General features: G+C 45.9%; 1 protein-coding gene and 1 non-coding gene across 3 annotated transcripts; both read left to right on the top strand.

Moving 5' to 3' along the window:
• The first annotated feature begins 465 nt into the window (after window positions 1–465).
• On the top strand, window positions 466–25,379 carry PRPF39 (pre-mRNA processing factor 39). Of its 2 annotated transcripts, XM_001514598.3 has the most exons (14): window positions 466–532; window positions 9,444–9,803; window positions 10,377–10,502; window positions 11,174–11,292; window positions 11,639–11,806; window positions 14,084–14,249; window positions 14,948–15,055; window positions 16,862–17,026; window positions 17,337–17,463; window positions 17,762–18,030; window positions 19,044–19,228; window positions 23,747–23,821; window positions 23,971–24,091; window positions 24,716–25,379. In XM_001514598.3, the coding sequence occupies exons 2-14, from the start codon at window positions 9,480–9,482 to the stop codon at window positions 24,770–24,772; spliced, it is 2,010 nt and encodes a 669-aa protein (XP_001514648.1). In that variant the 5' UTR covers window positions 466–532; window positions 9,444–9,479; the 3' UTR covers window positions 24,773–25,379. The 2 variants fall into 2 exon arrangements, with proteins under 2 accessions (XP_001514648.1, XP_039769961.1); XM_039914027.1 differs by lacking the exons at window positions 466–532; window positions 9,444–9,803 and adding an exon at window positions 10,714–11,048 and having other exon boundaries at window positions 10,425–10,502.
• On the top strand, window positions 18,091–18,178 carry LOC114816827. The gene has a single exon (XR_003764634.1). It is a non-coding gene; the product is annotated as a small nucleolar RNA SNORD127 (small nucleolar RNA).
• Window positions 25,380–25,459: the final 80 nt, after the last annotated feature.

Here is a 25,459-nt window from a genome sequence, read left to right as displayed (position 1 = left end):
CTCCTTTGGACGTGCGCCAATTGGAGAGGACATACGGCCGTCTCAGGGCGCCGGCGCGGCGGCGGCGGGAGGAAGAGCGCCGCTCCTTTGCAGCTGCGCGAAGCGGAGGGGAAATACGGCCGCCTCAGTGCGCCGGCGCGGCGGCGGCGGCGGGGGGAGGTGCGCGAAGCGGAGAGGAAATACGGCCGCCTCTCTGCGCCGGCGCGGCGGCGGCGGGAGGAGGTGCGCGAGTTGGAGAGGATATACGGCCGCCTCTCTGCGCCGGCGCGCTGCGGCGGGGGCCGTGTTGCGCTCAGCCCGGGCTTTTCTCGGAGGGCGCCAGGGAAGGGCGGGGGAGGAAGGCGGCTGGGCGCGTCACGTGGGGCAGCGGCGCAGGCGCAGTGCGCGCTCGGGGCGTCGGGAAGGCTGAGGCGGCGGGAGGAGGAGGAGGACGAGGAGCGGGAGGAGGCGGCGGCGGCGGCGGGGGGCAGCGGCGGGCAGCACGGGCCGCGGCTCGTCTCACCTCATGGCCCTGAGCGACGCCCAGCGCCAGGTCAGTCGTCGGGGCGGCCCAGGGGCCCGCGTTGGTTCGGCGGCGCCGCCTCAGGGGCCGCGCTTCCCGGGGGGGGGCGGGGGGCGGCCGGTCCTGTCCGGGCCGCGGGCCGGGGAGGAAGTAGCAGACTGTGTGCGAGGCGCTGGGCCCAGGGCCTTCCGGGCCCGCTCGGGGCCCCGCACTCTCCTCCCCACACTGCGCGGGAAGCGGCGGGCCCGAGGGGAAACAGCCCGGGCTCGGGGCTCGCAGGTCGGCCACTGCGACCCCGTCCCCGGCCAGGGATGGGCTCTCTCTGTTGCCCGGTTTTCCCTTAAGAAATACGCTCGAGGGCATCCCGCCCCCCCCGTCTGCCGGGTGACCTTGGGCGAGGCGTGGCGCTTCTCTGGGCCTCGGTTACCTCGTCTGTAAAATGGGGCTGAAGCCTGGGAGCCCCACGGGGGCCAACCTCATGACCTTGGGTCTCCCCCGGCGCTTAGAGCGGTGACTGGCACAAAGTAGGGACTTAACAAATACCCACATATTATTATTAGTAGTAGTATTACTAGGACAGAGATTGGTACGTCGTAAGCGCTCGACACATACCCACATGATTAGTATTAGAGATTGGCACATGGTAAGCGCTTAACAAATACCCACATTATTATTATTATTACAACAGAAATCGGCACGGAGTAAGCGCTTAACAAATACCAACAATATTAGTATTATTGGAGCAGAGATTGGCACATAGGAAGCGCTTAACAAATACCCAGATTATTATTATTATTAGCAATTGGCACGTAGTAAGCGCTTAACAAATACCCACATTATTATTATTATTAGAACAGTGGCACATAGTAAGCGCTTAATAAATACCCACATCATTATCATTATTAGTAGAACAGAAATTGGCACATTGTAAGCGCTTAACAAATACCCACATTATTATTATTATTATTAGAACAGTGATTGGCACATAGTAAGCGCTTATAAATACCCACATTATTATCATTATTATTAGAACAGAAATTGGCACATAGTAAGTGCTTAACAAATACCCACATTATTAGAACAGTGATTGGCACATAGTAAGCGCTTAACAAATACCCACATTATTATTATTATTATTAGAACAGTGATTGGCACATAGTAAGCGCTTATAAATACCCACATTATTATCATTATTATTAGAACAGAAATTGGCACATAGTAAGTGCTTAACAAATACCCACATTATTAGAACAGTGATTGGCACATAGTAAGCGCTTAATAAATACCCACATTATTATTATTATTATTGAAACAGAAATAGCGTTTAACAAGTACCCACATTAGCTGTGTGACCTTGGGCAAATCACCTAATTTCTCTGTGCCTCAGTTACCTCATCTATAAAATGGGGATGACTGTGAGCCCTATGTGAGACCACCTGATTACCTTATATCTATCCCAGAGCTTAGAACAGTGCTTGGGACATAGTAAGTGCTTAACAAATACCAACATTATTATTAGAACAGTGATTGGCATATAGTAAGCGCTTAACAAAGACCTGCAATATTATTATTAGAACAGTGCTTGGGACAGAGGAAGCGCTTAAATACCAACATTATCTTTATTATTATTATTATTTGAACAGTGATTGGCATACAGTAAGCGCTTGACAAAGACCCACATTATTATTATTAGAACGGTGCTTGAGACAGAGGAAGTGCTTAACAAATACCACCACCATCATCATTATTAGTTATTATTATTATTACTCAGTGCTTGGGAGACCACAGTGCAACAGAATTAGCAGCCACATGCCCGGCCCCTAAGCAGCTTACCGTCTGTGCTTGGGGGCACAGCGCTAGACTGTAAACCCGTCGTGGGCAGGGATCGTCTCCCTCTATTGCTGTGTTGTACTTTCAGGAGCTTAGTACGGGGCTCCACGCATAGTAAGCGCTCAGCAAATACGCCTGAATAAATGCCATCGAATGAACTCATTTTAGGGTGGGCCGGATCTTAAATCTTTCGAGGGCAGGGAGGTGTTTCCTAACTTGCTTGGGACTTCCTAAGCGCCGAGTACAGTGTCCCGCACGCAGTCAGCGCCCAGTAAATGCCGTCAGTTGATTGAAATGGAGTGCGGCCCTTGGCCTGCCAAGAAAAAAGTTGGCCCGGGCCAGGAGAAAAGATACTTAGACGAAGGCGGGTTGAAGCAATCGTTTCATTGCTGTCCTTAGGGGAGAATTAGCTTTCTCCCCAGAGTCCCCGGGCTGGCAAGCCCCTCTCCTCATCCCGGTCCACTCCGCCTGCTTCTTATAAAACCGTCCAGTACTTTTTTAGCACGGTGACATGTCACCACCCATGTGAAAGAGACTCTCTGAGCTCTATCCAACTCAGTTGGAAAGACTGGGACCCAAGAAATTTAAGTCCCCCACCCCCCAGGAATGGTGAGGGAAGCTAATTTTAGAACTCCGCTCTGGGTGAGAGAGGAAGAGGCAACACGTAGTCATCTGTGAATCGTCTGATCTTTTCTGAAGTCTTGAACTACCAGGATTTCTCAATTCGATTATCAGTGGCTTATTTTATACGGAGCAGGAAACTAAGTGCTTGGGAGAGTAGAGTTAGGCACGATCCCTGCCCTGGCCAGAGGTGGAAAGTTCAAGGGAGAACATAAAAATGGCCAGTAAGTGATCAGTTCCCTCAGTTATCAAGAAATGATTTGGGTCGGCAGTTAATGACAGGTTACTGTCAAAAACGGGTAGGCAGATAATACTGTTGGTGTTAATTTGGAGTGTTTTTCTCTAGGAACAAAGGAAATAATTGTTACTGAGTTACTCTGTGATAGAAAGACTCGATGTTAGGTGGTACGATTGACCTGCAGAATCCATTTATGTCTTTGTACTTTTGTCTTTGGCTTGTGAGAATTGAGACATTATTTTAGCGAAATGTTTTGCCATGCCTATTGACACCTGGCCTCTGTCTACACTAGCTGCATATTAATTGGTTTTGCTGACTAGCTTTATTCCAACGTGGAAACGAGACTGTAGTTGAAGCCACAACTACATAATTGTTTCATAAGGCTATTTTTGATGGACTTTTTTTGTCAACTTAATGTTGACTTTAGCCAGTCAGATTTTTATTTGCTTTATTCATTCAGTCCTTTTTATTGAGTGCCTGCTGCGTGCAGAGCACTGAACTGAGCACTTGAAAGAATATAACAATGAACAAGTTCCCCGTCCACAACAAGCTTACAGTCTAGAGGAGGAGATGGACCCACATTAATATAAATAAATAAATTTCTAAAATATACATAAATGCTGCGGGGCTGGGAGGGGAGATGCTTAAAGCAGCATTTTTTTGATACTAAAAAAATTACCTATTAAAAGTCATTTTTTTTTAACTTTCAATAGTAGTGGGCTCTTAGGGATTTTCCAATGGCCTTATTTAGGTGCATGAAATAGGATCGTCACTCATCTCTATAAAAGCGTTCTTGCAATTGGTGAAAATTATATTGAGATACAGGGTTCTGGCAGCTTTCAAATTAAAACGTTATTACATATGCGCTTTAAAGTTGTTGCTTGAATTTTTTTTCTTTTTCACCCTCATGACTGACCACATATTCCATAAGTAGACTTCTTGCTAATGGAGACACTATCCAAGTTTGCATACCTTCTCTTCTCTTTGAAACTTGTAAGAAAAATTAGGTATGTATGGGACAGAGTATTTTTCCAGAGTTTGGGGCCGTCAGTACAACCAATATGTGCTTCGAGCACTGATATTTCTTGAGCACTTACTGCGTGCGGAGCACTGTAATAAGCGTTCGAGAGAGAGTATAATACAAGAGAATGAGTGGGGCAGCCGATGAGTCCCGGTAGGAGAAGAGAAAGAAAGAAGTTCCACCCTTAAGTATCTCTGTCCCTCCCACCCCCCAATCCCGAATTGCTAAAGTAGAGCTGGGGCTGGCGGCAGGGTCCGAGTCTCAGGACCCCATTGTCCTGAACCGGGGCAGCTGTGCAGGAAGCATGGGGCCGACTAGCAGGTACGGCTCACACCTCACTCCTGCAATACCTGGGAACGTGGCCACACGAAGGGTCGTGCCACTGCACGGTTAGGAGGATGGGGAAGGATGTCAGGAAACGTGTCCTTAAACCCTCCTCCACCCCCTCAATCCCCTTGCCAGTTGTCGTCCAGTGGTACGATGGACAGCAGATGCATCATGTTGTTTTTTTTCCAACTATTTTATTTGCTAGACGTAGCTTAAGTTAGTTTCAACCCTACAGCAACTTTGGACTAGACTCTTTGTTGCTGTAAGCATATTGGCAGAAACCATGTTGGAGTTGATGAGTTCCGTCATCTACGTGTCTGTTTAGGCAGGTTTGGGGTTTGGAGGATTACGAGGATTATTGTCATGTCTCAAAATAGAGATGGACAATCCAGGCTTCCTGGATTGAAGAGTGCTGTAAGGGCTTTGTCATTTGGTTGTGGGCAGGTGGCAGCTAGAAAGAGCCATCCTGAAGCGGAAGGTGGGGGACTTTGGGAGGGGGGTGTTTGGCAGAGACTGGAGAAGAGGGCCGATGAGACCCCTGGCTTTGAAGAAATCTACTCCCTTGCAGCACCTCTCCCAAGCTCCACATAGTTTAACTTGCTTTCAGCTCTTTTTGCTGTTCCCGGGGAGTGGCAGGATAAATGTTTGATCTGAAACTTCAGATGCAAAAACTTGATTGATGTAGTAGGTTTTAGTTGGGTGTTTCGATTATTGTGAACAAATCTAAGACTTCTAAATTCTGTAATGGAGAAGATGATTTTCCTTCTCTTTCAAAAACGTAAAGGCTTTTTATCCAAACGTACATTTTCATTTTATGAAGATTGATTTTTACAATTCTCTTCAACGTATTGGCCATTAAAAAGCCATAAAATGGATTCCCAAATTTTCCAAAATTATGTCGTCTGTTTCACCAGAATCGGTGAGGTTGGTGATTTCTTTTTTCTCTATACTTCTTGTCTCCTCTCCCCCAACCCCGCTAACACATATTAGTTTTCTTTCTCAAAGAAATTTAAGCAGGTGTGAGGCAAGGAGACTTGGATAGTTCGTTATATAGACTATTTTTTTTTTAACTTTAGGTCTGCTACTAATGACTTTTAGATTAAAGGTGATGAACAGAGAAATCATTATTTTGAACATCAAAAAGGAAAACTGCTCCATTTGGGCTGCATTTTAGACTCTTACCTTATTTTACAGATTTATTACTGGGGGTCAGGAAATAGAAACTTGGTTTCTGAGGTTCGGTAGCCAAAGATCTTGATTTCAAATAAATATGACCTTAAATAATAGGCTTTCACAAGACTTAGAATTACATTTCAGGGAGCAGAATGAAAATTTGCAGTTCATTTATTTGAGGATTGCAAGACTCTTTAAAATAGAGGTTCCCTAAATTTCTGCACCAGAGTCATCATAAAAAGAAAAGTTGTAGGTGTCTGTGCTCATATGAAGTTGAGTAGCGTGCTCATTCTTTAGGAATACCTTAAGCCTTATCATCCCAGTGCTTGAGGATTTTTTATGCCGCCACCTCCGTGAGACTGGCCTTCCTGTTCATGACCACGTCCCAGCCACAGGACAATGTGGATTGATCTGCTTGTGTTAAAAGTAGACAAACTGTAAAGTGCTTGTGGAGATTGGATCGTTATCATCATTGGTGTTACTGTGTGCAGACCTCTCTACCAAGCGCTTGAGTAACCAAAAACAGATTTGGAAGACACGTTCCCTGCGCACAGTGAGTTTACATGTTTAGGTGGGGAGTCAGTCATTAATATAAATATATGGATCTCTTACTATTTCAGCATTATCCAATGTTCTGCCTACTGTAGGGGCTCCCATACTGATGATGATGCAAACAAAAAGGACTAGGCTTGCCGTTACAGAAACAATATTTTAGTTGTGGGAATAGTGCTGGAGGACGTTGCCATCCTACATATTGAATCCTTTGGGAAGTGCTGATTTAATGAGACCCAAAGGCTTATAGTGATGATTACTTTTTGCAAACTTTAAAATGCTAATAAGCCTCACTGTGCTGCTTTATGACGCGGCATCTGATCTGTTTGGATAGTGAAAAAGTGAGAAGGATATGTGGTTTCAGATAGGGGCACAACTAAAAAATTGATTTGTTTTTCCGGGATTCTGCCTTTGCGGATCCCCGTGCTGATCTTTGTTCATCTTTTCATAAAAGAAAGCTGTTCTGTGTAGCCCCAGTTTCTCTCTGTCCTATATCGTTTAAATCTTTTTGGAAGTCTTTACCAGGGTCTTCTGGACTTCATGAATTCTGTAGTCGTCAGTGACGAGCCCAAATGATGGCATTGCCGTTCTGTAGGTAGGGTTCAGGGTAGAGCCACAACTTACATGGGCTGCTCCCGGAGTTGCGCATCGTCTCATGCTGACACGGGTATCTTGACGTGCCACTCTGGTACGCTTGGGCTGTTTGACCAGATGAGTCAAGACCATGTAGGCTGGTGTGGTCAGTTTGTTCACACTGTACCGTCCTAGCTAAACAATTCACCTACCTGCTCCCTAGCCTGGCATGTGCTCAGGTGAGGCCCCCGCTGCATTCGGTGACTTGTAGCACAGGTTCCCAGAGATATTTTTTTCACCTCCACATTTTTCACCTCGGGGTTGTCAAGAATGAAGACAAAGGTATTTAAGCTTGGGGTGATATCCCAGTTGCCAGTTTGTGACCAAAATGATATGGATGCAAGAAGCACCTGGGTGCACCGTCCATCAGGTCCTCGGGTATGGAAACTTTAGAGACATGGGCCTTAAGGGGACTGGTAATGTTTTTTTGCCTTCCCTACCACACCTTAATTGCGGGGTGTGGAATAATTTGCTGACTCTGAAGAAGCTGGGCGGGGTGTGATCTGCTGATTCAAGAATCTTTCCTCCCTGTACTTGAGGAGGAGGATGTCTATAACTTGAACTTTTAGGGAGAGTCAAACGCATTGCTACCACTATAAGAAGAAATATTGTTGAGCTGTTTGAGGTTTTTGCAGGAGGTTGAACTGTATACAGTGAATGGTGAAATGGCATGTGAAGAATTCACCGTGTACTTATTTTTTTTAAGGAGCCTAATAATTTCAAATCAGTTTATTTAGCCTCATTAGACCTTGAAGAGATTTGCAGGAAAACCTGTAAAATGTTGGGGTGCGTGTGTACCATTGGCTCCTTCAGTGCTTTTTGTAATGACGCGAGGAAGAGTATTGTTTAGACGAAAGACTGATTTCCAGTTGAAACCTTAGAAGTATCAGGCAACTTGAAAAGATGCCACAGAAGTTTTGTTTGAAAGTAATTCATTTTCAGATTACTAAGCTTCAGCAGGTGGGAAAAGTTTCCGTTGTCTCAATTATATCCTCCCCGTTATTTGTCCTGAATCTTTCAGCATGCTCATCGTTTCCAAAATGGAGTGCACTTGTGCATCATGGAAAATAATCTAGCCTTATTTTCTAAGTGTAGAGGTTAGCAATTTGAGTGCACTTCTAAGACTTTTCTTCACTACTGTGAAAAATGCCAAAAGTGGCTGCCCTCTCAAGTGCAGGCCCTCTTTAGCACAGGAAGGGGGCCATCGTAAGGCACTGGTGACACAGATTTGCTGCCACGTTACGATATTATCTTCCTTTAAAACCCAACACCTTCTCTTCTTCATACACCTCGGTTCCTATTTGCTTTCTTTTCTTTCGCTGCCTTTTAGGCTCCCAATGGCACGCCTTGAGATTGGTTAGCTGCACTAATGACATTGAAGGTTGAAGAAGTTGCTGAGCTTTGTTAAAGTGGCTTTGTCCTACTAATTATGGTATTTGCTAAATGCTCTTTAAGTACCCAAGCGTCACCTCAAGTGCTGGGATAGGTATAAAATAATCAGATTAGAAGACTGCCCCTGACCCAAGTGGGATTCACAATCCAAGAACAGGCAGTTTGTACCCATCAAGACCAAGTAATAAGAATGATCTTTTACTTGATTGCTGCTGTCATTTAAGAGTATAGAGCCAGGGTTGAAATATTTGAATCTTCTGTAGTTTCACTGGCCAGAGATGGTGGGGGGAACAAAGTGTTTTCCTAGTTCTGCTTTGCAGAGAAGGTAGAGACACTTCCCTTCACGGGAGATTTGTAGCGGAGATGTTTAATGGTGGGATTTCTTTTCAATACCTTACCAAATATCAACCGTAAAGCAATTAACTGTTTAGATGTTTGAAAGTTATAACATTTGCACACCTTTTAATGATATCCATTGTCAGAACTCAGCGGATGTTGACTTCAAATTTAATTTACCGTTAAATGTTTTCTTATGCCTTTGTGTGTGTGTTCGATACCTTATCGCTCTAGTTTTCTTCCCACTCCTTTGCTAATTATATATAGGATTTGTGACTCAGTGTCTTTGAGGCTTGCAGAAATATTAACTGCCTGCCTGTCATTCCGGTTGGACCATAAATTGTCATCTCTGGTGACGGGTCTGGGCACGGCACTTCTGTCGGATTTAGGGGACGTCATGTTGTCGATCCCTCTTGAATTACATTTTAGGAGGGCTTCTTATTGAAATAAGACTGGAATTTAAGATTGCGATAAAATGGCAACTCTTGCAAGAATCTCAACTGCTGGCATACTTGTGAAATACATAAATCCTATCGAAAATAAACAGAGTCAGTTCCGTCTGGGTACACGTGGAAAATGCTACTCATATTTAAATGTCAAACACAAATCCTGTAGTCAGCAGAACATCTGTCTGAATAATTTAACATGCTAATAAACTGATTAGCATCCTGGGCTAATCAGGTTTAGCATTGAAATGTGCCCCTTTTGGGGCTTCCTATGGGCTGTTACCCTTGGGGCTAGACTGCTTGTGGGTGGTGGTGCCCTTTGACTTTTCGTACGGTCAAGAAGATGGTGATCCTTCTGGCGTGTTTCCATAGGACTTTGTTTAACGCAAGGAAACAGCAGCAGTGGTTATGCAGAATTCTACTCCTATGGATGCCTACAGCATTTCCAGCAATGGGAACCCCGCCGGCAGTTCGGAAGTGGCCACGGAGCAACCTGCTGATTTCAGGACTGAAATTATGAATGTGACGGAGATGGAACAGTCGCCCGACGGCTCTCCCAGTCTGAACGAAGAGCCCGCCGACGAGAGTGAAATAACCAACGTCGGAGAGCTACCGGGGACAGATGTTGAAGCACAGTTTCCTGCAGAATATGAAAAGTTTTGGAAAGCGGTAGAAGATAATCTCCAGGATTTTACAGGCTGGGTGTACTTGCTTCAGTATGTAGAGCAGGAGGTTAGTAACTATAGTTTTGGCCGAGAGCAAAAAAAAAAAAAAATCAGATCTCCCTGCCCTTAACGAGTTTCTTATCTCAGTATTTATGCAATGACAAAATGCTTTTCCAGTCAAACTTTTCTTTAGTAATTCAGCATGTGAAACTGTCTTGAAGAAAATTCCCACCTTCTCGTTTGGATTTATCTTTTTAACCAAGTTAATGGTACCACCAGTCTCCAGATCATTAACTTTGAAAAATAAATTATTAAGCATTTTAATGATCTGTTTTGCTTTGAGCTGAATAGATGTTAACAACACTACTCCGTTTAAAAGGACCTTTCAAGTAATACTTTCAAGCTTGACAAATTAACAAGTTCTGTTCCAGTCCAAGAATTGCTTGCTTAAAAACGTATAGTCGTACCGTGAGTTCAGAATTTAATTTTAGTGATACTTGGGCTTGAGGGAATCTAATGTGATCGAGTGTGACTTAATTATTTGTCTGTTTAGCAAAGAAGATTGGATGAGTTACATGGAAGCAATAAAATCGATTTATTAAAACCACGCTGCTGTTTTTTTCCCCCTCCCCTTTTCCAGAATCACCTACTGGCTGCCAGGAAAGCATTTGACAAGTTTTTCACACACTACCCATATTGCTATGGCTACTGGAAAAAATATGCAGACCTGGAGAAGCGACATGACAACATTAAACAATCAGATGAGGTAGGTTCCTTGTTGGATAAAGTTAACACCTTTGGGTACTGAAAGCCAAATGATGATAAAAACAAGGGCTTTTTAAAATTTTTATTTTTTTTTTTAATTTTTTTGGCTAGCAGTACCTTCCATGTATGGTGAAACAATTTTACAGGGTATTTTATTTGCATTTGTCACTCTTGTGGCATTTGTAGCTAATGTTTTCTCTCTTTGTTGGCAGGTGCGTTAAACCTCTACAGTTTGTCAAGCTTTGCAGTGCAAGCCTCTGTATTACACTGCAGCTTAACAAGTAGGGCAGGGCTTTTCTCTCACTTACATTTATTTCTCATTTTCCAAACAATATAGTTGGTTTGCTAGTCACATTTGCTACGTCTTATTGCATTTTTGGTCAGACGCTGTCATTGATGCTCTAATGGGTCTGTGCCCTATGGTCTGTACCCCAAAGCCTGCCCACACAACCCGGTCAGAACGCAGGGACCGCTGCGCTTTGAAGATCAAGACTCTGCACGTGGAGATCAGAACATTGCCATGTTCTATCCAACCTCCACCCAAATGGTAATGGTAGATTATTTAAACAAAATTCCAGTAATTAGTATTTCTAAGGTTCACCGGATAACACAGTGCCTCTCTGTTACGAACCAATTAATTATTTGAAGTACAGTTTGTGCTTTTCTTCTTAGGTGTATCGGAGAGGGCTTCAGGCAATACCTCTTAGTGTTGATCTTTGGATCCATTATATAAACTTCTTAAAAGAGACCTTGGAGCCTGGCGATGCAGAGACGTGCCATACAGTGAGAGGGTAGGTCAGCCATCTGATACCGACACCCGGCTAGCGCTCCGATCGCGGGGGCGTGTGCCGCCCCCACCCCGGACTCCACAGCCGCGGAAGCACAACCGAAGTTGTTGCTCTGAGGGCAGAAGTCAAATCTCGGAATAGCTGAGCCCTTTCCGCCCCGCTTGGCGGTCCAAGTCCTTCGTGTTGAAAGAGCTTTCCAAAGTGTCGGGGTAATTTTCCAGTTTCTGCCCACTCGGGGATCAGTTAAATTCGATTTAGCATTCCGTCTGAATATCTTCTTAAAAAGCCAAGAGATGCTTTCTCGGCAGCCCGTCAGAATAATTGACCTAGATACGACCTGTTGTTTCAGAACCTTTGAACATGCTGTGCTAGCTGCAGGAACGGATTTCCGCTCCGACAGATTGTGGGAAATGTATATAAACTGGGAAAACGAACAGGGAAACCTGAAGGAAGTCACGGCTATATACGATCGAATCCTTGGCATTCCAACGCAGCTCTACAGCCATCATTTCCAGAGGTGAGGGGATACCGCAGGTTTCGGTTAACTCCGTTATTAATCTGCTCGGCACCGAGTACAGCTTAACGGGTGAGAATGCGAGTGACGGCTCCTCGTATTCAGGTCCCGATAGCGCTGTAGTACGCCGGGTCAGAGACGACTCCCGGCTCGCGAGTGATCGTCCCGGCATGCGTAGGCAAGGTGGCTTGGAGGGGAAGGAGTGGAGACCGGTGAGTCCCGGGGGGGGCTGAAGCCTGACGGCGTCAGCCCAGAAAGACAGTTCGGGGAGAAGGGAGCAGGAGAGACCTGACAGAGACACTCAACCAAAAGGCAGAGACCTCTATGTCTTTGAAAACGGATTTACTCTGTCTTCTCAGACATGTTCACAAAGATGAACACCCCAAAAGCAGAGCTCAAAAAATACACCTGAGCGCACCCCAGGTAGAAGAGTTACACAGGGAGCTGTGTTCTTTCAGAACCTTGCAGTAAGGAAGAATTGCCTCACGCTTGGCACTCTCCTCTTGCCTGACGCTGCACTTTTGTGCGCGGCATTTTCTTGCGAAAGCACATCAGCCTCCGTCCGGACCGACCTGCGGGGGTCGGAGGAACGGTCCCCAGTTCTCCCGTCGTGTTCCGTCCTAAACGTGGAGTGAAAAAGCAGGGTTCAGGCAGAACTGAGGGTACGGTGGCAATCGAAGAACAGTGTGTTAGGTAAACCCGTACCCCCGAACTTGACGGTCTGACAGACACTGACGTAGCCAGAAACTGAAAGATCCGTAACTGACCTCAAAATGTATTGCGTATAGGCGGAGGAGTTAGGGAATTCAGTAGGGTGGAGCGATACTAGAGAAAGGGCGTCTAAACGAGGTGGCAGCAAGGAGTTGTGTGGAAAAGCAATTATGGGCGTAGCGGGCGTTGGCGGCCCTTGGCAGGGTGGCACAAGAAGCGATCCTGGCGGCGTGCCAGCCTCCGGCCAGAGACGGGATAGCGAGCTCGTGCCGGTGACTGCAGGGTTTTGCCGATTCTGGATTCGGGTCCTCACTTCTCGCCGTGCGTCCCCTGTGGCGGCAGGGCGTGCCCAGGCTGAAACTGGAGTCTTGGGGGCAGGGACTTGAACTGACAAGGGTTGGCAATTGTTGCCAGGGCATATCCTGGGCTCTCAGGTAGTGCGACTTACCGCCACCTCCAAGACCCCCACGTTGCTCTGCCACCAGAGTGGCAGGGGGGAGAGTGGCAGAAATGGGGATGGCTGGATTACAGCATTAGCTTCCCCTGCTATTCCCCCTCCGTGTCCCAGCACCCAGTTGTGTGGTATGGCTCATGGAGCATATTTTTGCCAGTGGTTTCCCACAGGAATTTTTACTAGTAGGATTAACCCATCCCTCTGGCTGTCTTCCTCTTCTCTTCCCGTCTGTTTCTCCTGTATTTCTTGGATCGTTGACTTCCTCCCTCTAACTCTGCCTCTTAGACTTTCCTTCCAGTCCCCTAAGAGCTCTGTCTCTCCCCCCCGCCATCTCACCCCATTTTCCTTTCTTCTGGTTCACTTTGTTATGTTTTCCCTTGTGCGTTTCCTTTATTCTTCAGTCTCCTACCCGTCCAGCGGCCAGAGCTTTAGAGGAGTGGGGAAGCACCCCTCCAGGGGGGCGTGGGGAAGGCCACACGTGGGCGACCCCCTCAAGCCCTAAACAGGATCGGACGACAAAGTCGGACATTCCTCCGGAGGCGTCCGGCTTCTGCTTCTTAACCCGAGAGCTGGCTGTGGCCTTTCAGCCAGGTGTTCGTTCTGACCCGCCTACCCCAACTCCAGTCACGGATCTGACGCCTGCATTTTAGGGGTGCCAGGTGGCCCCAAGCTTCTATGGGCCACGAGGGGCAGTCTGAGCATGGCAGGAATGTTTTTTGTCCCGGCTAGGGCCCGTGCCCTAAAACTCGGGGTAGCTGTTGAGCAGACAGGCAGCCTGCCATGAAAGAGTCTCTTTCGTAGCCGAGTAGTTTCCTAAAAGTGTACTAGCAGTGGGTACCTCTGAGCAATGGCCATCATTCATGTAGAAGGTGAAAAAGCTAGTCCCTTTCAGGCATTTTATGAGAAAGTGAAATCCTATGTCAGCTTTACTATAACTGCCTGTGTTTTGTTTTTTTAAGCTCTTTGTACGATTCACAACTCCCTTAATCATGTGAAAGCCTGTGGTACCCCAAGTAGCGGGGAGAATTCACTGAAAATGTCTTTGAGTGAACGTGAAATGGGGTTGTAACCTACCACTTCATCCCCTGTGTTTGCCTCTTGCTGCCTTTTTTCAGATTTAGAGAACATATTCAGAATAACTTGCCCAGAGATCTGTTAACTGCTGAGCAGTTCATTCAGTTGCGCAGGGAATTGGCTTCCGTGAACGGTCATAGTGCCGATGACGGTCCACCTGGCGATGACCTCCCATCCGGGATCGAAGACATAACCGATCCAGCAAAGGTAAACGTCACCCACGGGATAGTTTTTTCTCTAGTGCATGGTAAACCATCGGGGCTACCACGGATTCCTTTCCCACTGGACTCGTGCTTTTTAGTCAGTCAGATTTATTGAGCGCTTACTGTGTGCAGAGCACTGTTCTAAGTGCTTGAGAGAGGACAGGACAGCCACATTCCCCCCATCCACAGTGAGCTTAGAATCTAGAGTATCTAGAGTCTGGAGCATTTTTAAACATTAAAACACTAGTCCTTGTGGCATTTAGGGGAGCTACCCGAAGGCTGCCCAGCTCAAGTGTGAGCAGAATAGTTTGAGGAAACTGTGCACAAGAAAAAGTGATCTTTGAAAAACCACCTTCAGAATCAGAAAGAATTGATGCGTGAAGAAGTCAAGTGCATTTTTTTCTTTGCTAATTTAATTACGTGCCATCCTTAGTAAAAACAATACAAAGGAAAATTCTGTAATTAATTTGTTACTTGCTTTTTCTTTATAAGAATTTCTTCAAGGACTGTCTGTGTATGTCATATCTACCCCAGTGCGTAGCACAGTTTTTCGCACATAGTAAATGTGCTTAAATGCTGTGATTATTCTCTAGACCAAATAGTGGGTCGATCACTGTTCCTAGCTCAGAGCTTCCTGACACTTAAGTAAAATGAAATTTGGGAGTGTACAGCTAATTTTCTTCTCTTTTTTCCCCTTCCAAGCTAATCACTGAAATAGAAAACATGAGGCACAGACTCATTGAGATTCATCAAGAAATATTTAACCACAATGAGCACGAGGTTAGCAAAAGGTGGACATTTGAAGAAGGAGTAAGTATGTTTGTGTAAAATATTCCTTAAGTAAAGGTGCACGGTTCTGCAGGGTAGCCCCATTTCAACACTGTGTGACGAAACAGTTCCATTGGGGTTTCTATTCTTATTTTTAATTTACCTGGAAATTTTTTTTATTCGTTCATTCAGTCGTATTTATTGAGCGCTCAGTATGTTCAGAGCACTCTGCTAAGAGCTTGGAATGTACAATTCGGGCAACAGATAGAGACAATCCCTACCCAACATCTTGGGCATGCTCAAAATATATCCATCTGGCCTCTGACTCACTTCTCTTAAGAACTGAAACATTGTGAAACTCCTGACCAGAATTTTTCAACAAAGTTGTATTTCATTTTGATTCAGATTTTATTTGACTATTCTATTTGACTCCCATCACTGAGTTGAATTTTCATAACAATGACTTGGCTTTTCTATGTTTAGGCATATAAATTGCTTACAGTTATTTGATTCTTTAATAGGTTATGATTTTTTCTATGTCTCTCTCTCATTCTCTCATTAAAAGTAATTAGCCGGGGGGGGGGGGGGTGGACAAGTAACATCTTGCTTTGCTGTGGTACAGAGAACATGGGCATTGGGTGATCTAGTGTGCGAGGGTCATTTCTGATGAATGGAGAAGGGGATAATGGCCAATCTTGTGTCTCCCCATAGCTATTGGAGCAGCCTTATTCCCTGGGAAGAGGGCACCTGGTGGCCTAGATGGGTCTCCTCCTCTCCCCACCTCTTCCCCTCTCTGACTGCAGCATGTAAATACCTCATACCCAGGGAAAGGTAGCCCGGTGGCCGGCTTTACTCTCCTTCCCAGTGAGATCTGGCCAGACGTGCCCAAGAGTCTTTCCCGTACCTATACCACCCCCCCGCCCGATTTTTGGAGTCATTTGGATGGGTGTCATCTGGAAATCAGCTAACTTTCAAATAAAATGAAGCCAATTCTTCTAGCATATAGTGGGTGGACTTTTGAGGGGTAGAAAAATACATCATTTGTGGAGGCTAGTCATTGGGTTTTATTGCTTTAAATTGGGTTAGTTTCAGGCTTTGTTTATGCTTTCATTTTTAGGATTAACATAGAAGCCATCTATATTTTTCTTCTACTCAAGCTCCCCTCTAGACTGTGGCTTGAGGTGGGCAGGGAGCGTGTCTGCCAACTCTGTCATATTTTCCCAGGCTCTTAGTTACAGTACTCTACACATAGTCAGCTCTCAGTAAATTCCGTTGATTGATTCTGCTCCTTCACGATGTTTTAAAATGACATAATTTCCTAAACTGCCAGTGGCGTACAGAGCAATGTAAAAATAAATATCCTCGTTTAGCGTAGGTTAGTGGATTCCAGGGTTGGTCTAGAAACTTAACATTCAAATCTTTTTTTTTAATTATGTTGGTTTTTTTATGGTGGGGACTCACTTCTGGACAGAAAAGAACTGATCATGGGTTCTAATCACCCCAGTTTGGAGATTTTTTTTCAGGATTGGAAGAAGGGAAGATTCCGAGAATTCAAATATAAATGATAAAGTCTTATAGGTCACGAAATTTACTGACGACAGTGGAGATAGACAGTTAATTTTTAATAGCGTGCAGTAAATCTTGTGGAAAACAACCGTTTTTCATTCAAATAGACTTAGTCGTGGTTTCGAAAAGAAAGTTTTTGAAGGGTAGAAATCAGGCCATCACCTAGAGCTGTTAAAAAAAAAAAAAAAAAAGCAAAAAAAAAGGCCATATCCAACATATTGTTTTTCAAGGACAGTGTTTGTATCTGTGAATTTGCATCGCCGTGTTATACATCTATTCCAGATAAAAAGACCATACTTCCATGTAAAGCCTTTAGAGAAGGCCCAGCTAAAGAACTGGAAAGAGTACCTAGAATTTGAAATTGAAAATGGAACTCATGAACGTGTAGTGGTTCTCTTTGAAAGATGCGTCATATCGTGTGCCCTCTATGAGGACTTCTGGATTAAGGTAAGAAAATGACCTACTACTGAGTTTTTGCAGATTGCAAACATTGATCTAGTGACTAACCTTTTGTACCTCTGTGAACGTTGTTCATATAACTATATCTGTTGCATTAGGAGATGGTCTGCTTGCAACCAGATTTGACTGCTGCATATGCCAAGCTCGTTGCCTCTCTTCGTCCTTCCTTACAGAAACTAGTCTAGTGGTTCAATAAAGGTGCTGAATGGGTTTAAAAATAGAATTTTATCGTTCTGTAGTGTATTCATTGACTGGCTCCACCGTAACTCATTCAATGTGCACTCTTTTCTGTACGTAGTATGCCAAGTACATGGAGAACCACAGCACCGAAGGAGTGCGGCATGTCTACAGCAGGGCGTGTACGATACATCTTCCAAAGAAACCCATGGTTCACATGCTGTGGGCTGCATTCGAAGAACAACAGGGTAAGGGCCGGGCGCACCCTGAAATGCTCGTTTCACTTACGGCTCTGTCCTCGTTCTTCCGCGTGCTCCCACCGTCTGTAAATCGTCTTCTGTCGGTCGGTCACCCCGCTCAGGTTGCAAGTACCTTGCTTTCTGTGGTACTCTCCTGCGTGCTTAGTACAGCGCCTAGCACTCTCAGGCACTCAGATACCGTCGATTCCATGTCTGTTTTTGAACCGTGCCGCGTCGGACCATCCTTCGAGGGGAAGGATGCGTCGACTACCCTGAAAGGTGCTAAATATCAGCCTGATCCTTGCAGGGAATATCAACGAAGCCAGGAGCATCCTGAAGACGTTCGAGGAGTGCGTCCTAGGGCTGGCAATGGTACGCCTGAGAAGAGTAAGTTTAGAGCGGCGACATGGAAACATGGAAGAAGCTGAGTGCTTGCTTCAGGACGCCATGAGGAATGCCAAGTCCAGTAATGAGTCTTCGTTCTATGCCATCAAACTGGCTCGTCACCTTTTCAAAATACAGAAGAACCTTCCCAAAGCGAGAAAGGTGCTCTGGGAAGCCATCGAGCGCGATAAAGTAGGTTTTTATGTCTCCTGGGGCCTTTTAACATCTCCCAATCGAGTGTGTTCTCTACGTGGGCAACCGTGATGACAGGTTCAGTCTGTATGTGTAATGGGTTTCATTACTACATGAAGACACCAGTCCCTCTAAGCTGATGTTGCCGTCCTTGATTTTCAAAACGTATCGCATAAGAAACGAAGCCGGGTGGCCTCGTGGAAAGATCACGGGCTTGGGTGTCAGAGGACCTGAGTTCTAATCATTGCCACTTGGCTGTGTGGCCTTGGGCAGGTCGCTTAACTTCTCTGTGCCTGTTTCCTCATTTATAAAAGGGGGATTCAATCCTCCTCCTTCTGACTAAGCCTGAGAAGCAGCATGGCGTAGCAGATAGAGCACGGATCTGGGAGTCAGAAGGTCATGGGTTCTAATCCGGGCTCCGCCACTTGTCGGCTACGTCACCGTGAACGAGTCATTTCGCTTCTCTGGGCCTCAGTTACCTCATCTATAAAATGGACCTTGAGACTGTGAGCCCCACATGGGTCAGGAACTGAGTCCAACTCGATTTGCTCGTATCCTCCCCGGCGCTCAGTACAGGAAGCCCCTAACAAATACCATCGTTATTATTGTCGTTAAGCTTGTGAGCCCACTGAGGGACAGGGATTCTGTCCAACCTCCTTACCTGGAATCTACCCCAGAGCTTAGTACGGAGCATTGGCACGTAGTAAGCGCTTCACAAATACCACAGTTTTTAAAGAATGAATATTCATCTTCCTATCTTGTCTCCTTTGGTATTTGAGACCATGGTAGAGCCCAAGTAATTGGCATTAGCAAGCCAAACTCTCCCTGTTGGTGGGAGAGAATCAGCAGGGCTCGTGGACTTATCTCCCTGGATCTGGGCTGAAATCCTCCACGATAGCATTAAAAAGAGTTTTTGTACTGTGATTTATCTTAGTGTTCTGATTTGTTTTAAAGAGAAAAGTCATATTATTGTGGAAGCGCTTACTAGATTCCCTGTGTTGTCGTTTGTACAGGAGAACCCCAAATTATACCTCAACCTTCTTGAAATGGAATATAGCGGTGACCTCAAACAGAATGAAGAAAGCATCCTCACCTGTTTTGACAGAGCTTTGCATGGCTCTTTGCCCATGAAGATGAGGATTACATTTTCTCAGCGAAAAGTGGAGTTTCTTGAAGACTTTGGATCTGATGTGAACAAGTAAGGCCTTAACTCTAAAAGGTCAAGGAGAGTAAGCACCTGAGATCTTGGGTTTGAGGTCTAGGTAGTGTAAGGCTTTTTCTATTTTGTCGTGGTTTTTCCTTGGCTTTGATTTGAAGAGGGTGGGGAGAGGAGCCAGGCTTTTTGTACTGCGTAGTTGGAGAGCACATTTTTCTGAATTCAGTGGGTTTCAACCACTTGTATTTTGGAGAGCCAACAGCTGTCGGACAGGAAAGGCCGTTCCCGCGTGCCTCGTCTCATAGACGCCAAGGGAATGGACGCACCGTTAAGCTTTAAAGCTGAGCGTGCCTTGCCGGATTACTGGCCTGAGATCCGTGGAAGGGGGAATGTCGGGCCGAGGTCACAGTATTAGCACATCTTTAACGCGTTCTGTAGCCACGGTCGGAGATCAGACGCTGGGCTGGATGGACCGTCGGTCCCACCCTGTGACGGTTTAATCCTTGAAGTTTGGAGTCTAAGCTCCTTGTGTATGTGCTGAACTCTCCTGACTGCTTAGTACAGTGCATCGTTCCCCGTGGGCCCTGAATAGATGCCGTCACTCTTACCCAGGAGATCATTAAGTCTGGGGTTTCCCTCCGTCTCGTGCTCGGGAGAGCGGCAGTCTTCCCCGAAGCTCTGACGGTCCACGGGTGCCATGGGTGAAGAGCTAGAAGAAACGTAACCCCGTTCACCCTGGCAGACTCAGCGGTATCCCGTTGGGTCTCTCCCTGCTCTTCTCCCTGTCCTTCCCCACTCTCAACCCAGGCATCCCTCTGGGGCCGCTCAGGGGGTGGGGTGTGCAAACCTGGACTCTCTTACTGGTATTGCCGTCCCTCCTGAGAATGGAGTCTGACTGAGAACTGCCCTCAACGAGGCTTTCTTTCACAATTATCCTAATCCTGTCAAGGGCAAGCTTTTCCTTTCATTGCCGTACTAGCTCCGGAGGGGCGAGTAAGCTACCGTATTGGCGCCTGGTGCCACAGCTCGTCGCCGAGGGGATGGCAACCACGTTGGGGGATTCCCTTCCTCCGCGCCCCTCACCTGAGCGCTGGGTCCAGTTTCTCCGGAACGTTCTCCAGAATCCATTTTAAAGAGAGAAACCGCATAAGGCCCTGCTTGTCGTTCTCATCATTTCCCACCCTGTCTCTTCCCGGAGCCACCGGAGGGAGGACAACCCTTGCTCACCAAATGGGGGTTCGCGTCACTCGCTACTGCCCGCCGTCCGTCTCCTCTGCCGTCGCCGCGGCTCCTGCCGGCCCGGGCCGGGCCGAGTAGAGACCTGGGAGAGCGGCGGTGGGCCGACCGGAAACGGTGGCATCGGGCCCCGGAGCCGTATTGGAGCTGCGGTTTGGAAATCCCCGGGCCTATTCTAAACCCTTGTTAAAAGACTTATTGCAAGAGGTCTTGCTGCTCACCAAAGCAATCCATGGTTCGGTCTCATTATTTAGTTTCCTTGGTTTAAAAAAAAAACAAACCAGATTTTTGGGGTCCAGGTTAAACGCACTGTGACTTTTCCTCCTTCCTGTCCCTCTCTTGTAGCTTTCTATTCTTCTTGTCTCCCTTAGTCACTTGCATCTTCCTCTCCGGTTCTGTTGATCTGCTTTCCTTTATCCTTCCTTTGTTTATCCGTCTCTCTCTGTTGCGTACCTCATTCCCCACTGTCCTTGGCCTTCTGACTGTTTCTTCTCTCTTGCTACAACGGTTTGTTCCTCTCTGACTGATTCCCTCTTTGCTTTCGGTCCTGTAACTGCACTGCAGTCTCTTAGACTTTCCATCCTTGGCCTCCCTCCTGTGCCCTGCTCTTCTTGAACCCTTTTTTTGGTTTTCCCTCCGCCTTTTCCCGCTCAACCACACTGCCTCCTTACGTGCAGTGCTAGCGTTGGCGCCTGGAAATGACCGTGGAAAATGGGGCTTGTGCGTTCTGGCGGCCACAGTGGGGTACAGAAGATAAGTGGGTAGATATTCAAAACTGTCGCTGGCAGAGGGAAAAAAAAAATCTATATCTTTATTTACGTCTAACATTTAATGAGTGTCTGCTTTGTGCATAGCATTTTTGTAGGTCCTTGGTAATATTACAGAGAAGATACTAAATTGAAGACTGGCCCCGCTCCCAAGGAATTTATAATCTGGCAGGGGAAGAAGAGACAAACAGAAACAACTTAACGTATTGTAGAGAACCGGTGCCTGTTTCTCCCCTTCCCCGCCCCCAGTGCAACGGTAGAAAGAGCTCCACTCCACCTGTCTTCCGCTCCAGCTGGGGAAGGGGAGGGGGCCTGGATGCCGGGGCTGTGAGAACTACTCTGGGAGGGCAGGGCTGGAGCTAAGACTTTTTACCCCCCAGCTAGCAAAACTTTCCGTATCGGAAAGGAAAGGGCGGGGGGGGCGGGGGGGGCGTGAATCTGCAGCTCATTCTTGACCGACTCCGTTAAAACGGAAGTTGCTCCTACCTTTCTTTGCCACATTCAGGCCAGATGTGGATGGAAGGTAAGAGATAAGCTGATAATTAGCGGCTGAGAGGAAGAATCTCGCCTTTCTCTTGAGGTCGGGATGGAATAAAAGCTCAAATGTGACCGATCGGCCACAAAGGGCTTGGGAGGGTGCGATCGGCGCCGGGAATTAGGATCCTTTGCATTGTCCCTGACCCCCTTGGGAAACTGGCTCAGTTGTTCCTTTCCTTGTCCACTGTGACACCATATTCCCCTCCTCTTCTGAGTTTTAAGTGTTCACGTTAACACCGTCAGAGGCATGGTAAGTTTTAAAAATACAATGCTTGCAAGTGCCCTTCTGCCCCGTTCTGTGAATATCTAGAAGCAGAAGTCACTTGAGGACCAGGTCACGACTATATTCAGAGAGAGTCACAATCTACTCTTGTAGATTTAAAAAAAAATTCAGTTACATGCTCTTACTGTCTTCAGACAGATTTAAGATATTTAAGTTCTGAATTTATTCACTCTCATTTACTCTCACTGAGGAAAGTGATTTCATTGGGTTCATCCATCCACCTCTATACTTCAAATATGAACACGCACCATCCTTACTCATTGGTGCTATTATGACTAAGATGGCAATTTTTGAGTGCTTTGGATTCTTGGAGAGGTAGTCTGCGCACAGTAAGCGCTCAGTAAATCCAGTTGAATGGATGAAAGGTGGTGGTATTAATTACCCTACATGTAATGTTTCTCCACTGAACTAAAACAATGGGACTTGCTTACAACCAACTTCCAAATCCCATCACTGCTGGAGAATCCTTCTTTTTCACTCATAGCTTATAAAGAAGACTTCATGGATGTGAGTGAACTTCTGTTTAACACACCTTAACTCCGTACATTTCTCTTGTCTACATAGTTCATCAGTGGGCTTATGTTTAGAATAGATTCCCTTCATGACAGTGCAAAATGTAATCAGTGTACTAAGTACAAGTCTATGTGGAACAGGGACTGTCCAACCTGATTTATCTTGTATCTTACCACAGTGCCGGGGCTTGGCTCATACTAAGTACTGAACAGATAACATTTTAATTTTTAAAAAATAATAGTTTCGAATAATATGTGATAAGTACAAAGGTAAAGAATTCCTGCTATTAAAATGGTTGTTTTTTAAAAGTCCAGCCTCTCAACCAAGCCAGCGTAAAGTGTGCATAGATTGCCTTAAGGCATTGTAAAAAAAAAAAAAAAATTCCATAAACTGTACACCTTGAGGTATCATTGAGGGAATGAAATCCGTGATTATTTTTTAACTGCTACTTTCAGCCTTTCTCACTCAAGTAGGGTGAACAAAGGAAGCCTTGCTCATGGATTCCAGACCTGTTTGCTCCTTACATTGAATCATTATTGCATAGTGACTTGATCAGATATTTTTCCAACCAGGAGACCTTTCCGACAGGTCCCTCACCAATCCTTGTGAATAATGAAATCGCAGTACTGGAACATACTGTACGAAGTATGTCCCAGGAATGATTGGCGGGGGGGGGGGGGGGGGGGGTTTCTGCTCCAGAACTGGAAGGAAAAAGTCAGCTTAATGCTACCACATAGGTTTAGGAATTTCATAGTTAAACCTGATCATTCCTTTCGAGCAGATGGCCCTTAGAGGCCTATCTTATTTAAATTGCTCTCAAATATGCAGGATATGCATATTCCCAGCTACTGACAAGCTCCTTGTGAGGTGTTGAATTTTTAAACTGGGGGAGAGGGTAGCCGGGAACCGAGGTGCCGTGTGTGCATTCTAAATAGGAATGAAAACGGGCCAACCCTCGAAGGAGATGCGCAAACAGCAGTTTGGAGGCAGTGGGCGGTTTTGAAGAGTTCACAGGTCGGAGATCCAATTATAGGGTTTTCCTAAGGCCCATTCAGAATGGGGTTCTTGCTGGAGATCTGCGATGAAGGAGACCGGCAGGGCAGCCCAGCGTTAAGGAACGAAAGCCTGGCAGTGAGCACCGTTGCTCTGTGGCACCTCTGCAGGAGGGGCTTTAGTCACAGTACTGATGATGTCAGCCTAACATGAGCATTTCATCTTTCTCAGACTCTTGGATGCTTACGACGAACACCAAGCACTACTGAAAGAACAAGATTCTTTAAAAAGGAAAGCCGAAAATGGGTACGTTTATAAACCAAACCCACTTCATAGTAATGCTAACCAATTAGGTTCGAGTTTCATTATGATGGACACTGTAAGCATCCTCCCGGATGATGAAAATCTCACAAGATTCCTAGAGTCCTGACTTCTCGGTACTTCATATATTGTAGATCAGAGGAACCAGATGAGAAAAAAGCACATACGGAGGATGCAACTCTGGCATCTACACAGTTGATTGATGGAGATATGCAGGCAAATCAAGCTGCATATAATTATAGTGCCTGGTATCAGGTGGGTGCAGATCACCAGTTTCCAGGATCCTTTGCTGGAAATGATTGGGAGGTGTTCATTCAGCACTTATTGTGTGCAGAGCACTGTACCAGGTGCGCGGGAGAGTACAGTTCAACAACAGACAGGCACAGTCCCTGCCCGCGAGCTCATAGTTTAGAGGAGGCGAGACAGGAGTGTGGCTCACTGGGAAAAGTACAGACCTGGAGGTCAGAGGACCTGGGTTCTAATCACCCCTCTGCCAGTTGCCTGCTGCGGGACCTTGAGCGAGTCGCTCTGCTTGTTTCCTCAACTGTAAAATAAGGATTCAGAGCCTTGTTCGTCTCCCTGCTTGGTCTATAAGCTCCATGTGGGGCAGGGACTGTCTGACCTAACTTGCTTCTACCCCAGCACTCTGATAAATGTTTTGCAAATATATATTAAAAAAAACCAACGAACTGAGAACGGGAAAGGTCCAATGTGAAGCATGGCTGCCTTGTGCCTGCTTTGTTCTTAACACAACTGGCCTTTAAGGTGGTGTGGGGGGTTTTCTCATCACAAGTTGACACGCTGGCGTCAAGGCAATTTCAGGTAAAAGTGTACATTAGTAAAAGTTTCTGGATCTAACTCCTTTTTTTATTCTTCCAGTACAACTACCAGAATCCCTGGAATTATGGACAGTATTACCCACCTCCCCCAACCTGATGGAAAGAATTATTGCCTAGTGGAGCTTCTGGGAGTGAATTTGTTTTTTTTTTAAAGGAGGGATGTAAACAGATCTTAACTTGACAGAATTTGCTAACTGGTCTTCCCTGTTCATGTGACAGTTTGTTTAGTAAGAGGGAGTCATAATTTGTTAATAGCATACCACTTGTAAAATTTACTTTCTATCGGAGAACTATTTTTGGTTTTTGCATTGTGGTCAAATATTTCAACAGGTATTTAAAAGCATCTAAGTTCATTAGAGTATGGGAAGGAATGGACCGAAATTAATGTTTATGTAGCGAGGCATCGCTATCGTGCAGAGGTTGGGGTGTCACAGCCCGCCCCTCTCTGAAAAGCTGGGTGCCTGGGCCCCTGTGTTTAAGTTGTCCTTGTGAATTTTGAATCTCCTTGCAAAATTTGAAACTTGAAGCCTGAGAGGCATATTTATGAGAATGCAGTTTGCATCCCTTTAAAAAAAATCATATTGAAGAAATGGTGTTTCAGGAGGACTTTTCTATTTAGAATGTTCATATGTGTGAGCAAACTTTCATTTTGATCAAACTGATCATCTTCATTTTCGTAATAAAACAAAGGAACTGTCCAGTAACTTTATGACCTGACTTCTTTAAGCCACCCGAGGGCAGGGCCCACCTCTACCCCTTGCAGATTAATCAGTCCCGGCACTAT

This window comes from Ornithorhynchus anatinus, chromosome 14 (assembly GCF_004115215.2).
Source record: "Ornithorhynchus anatinus isolate Pmale09 chromosome 14, mOrnAna1.pri.v4, whole genome shotgun sequence".
Taxonomy (NCBI): domain Eukaryota; kingdom Metazoa; phylum Chordata; class Mammalia; order Monotremata; family Ornithorhynchidae; genus Ornithorhynchus; species Ornithorhynchus anatinus.
The sequence above is the reverse complement of the archived record's forward strand: the minus strand, read 5'-3'. Positions and strand labels throughout refer to the sequence as shown.

Bases quoted from the DNA above. Each gene is read 5' to 3' on its own strand.
- PRPF39 (XM_001514598.3), top strand. From the start codon at position 9,480: ATGCAGAATTCTACTCCTATGGATGCCTACAGCATTTCCAGCAATGGG. The intron at 14,250-14,947 runs GTAAACGTCACC...TCCCCTTCCAAG, and splicing joins ACATAACCGATCCAGCAAAG to CTAATCACTGAAATAGAAAA. The intron at 24,092-24,715 runs GTGGGTGCAGAT...TTATTCTTCCAG, and splicing joins ATTATAGTGCCTGGTATCAG to TACAACTACCAGAATCCCTG.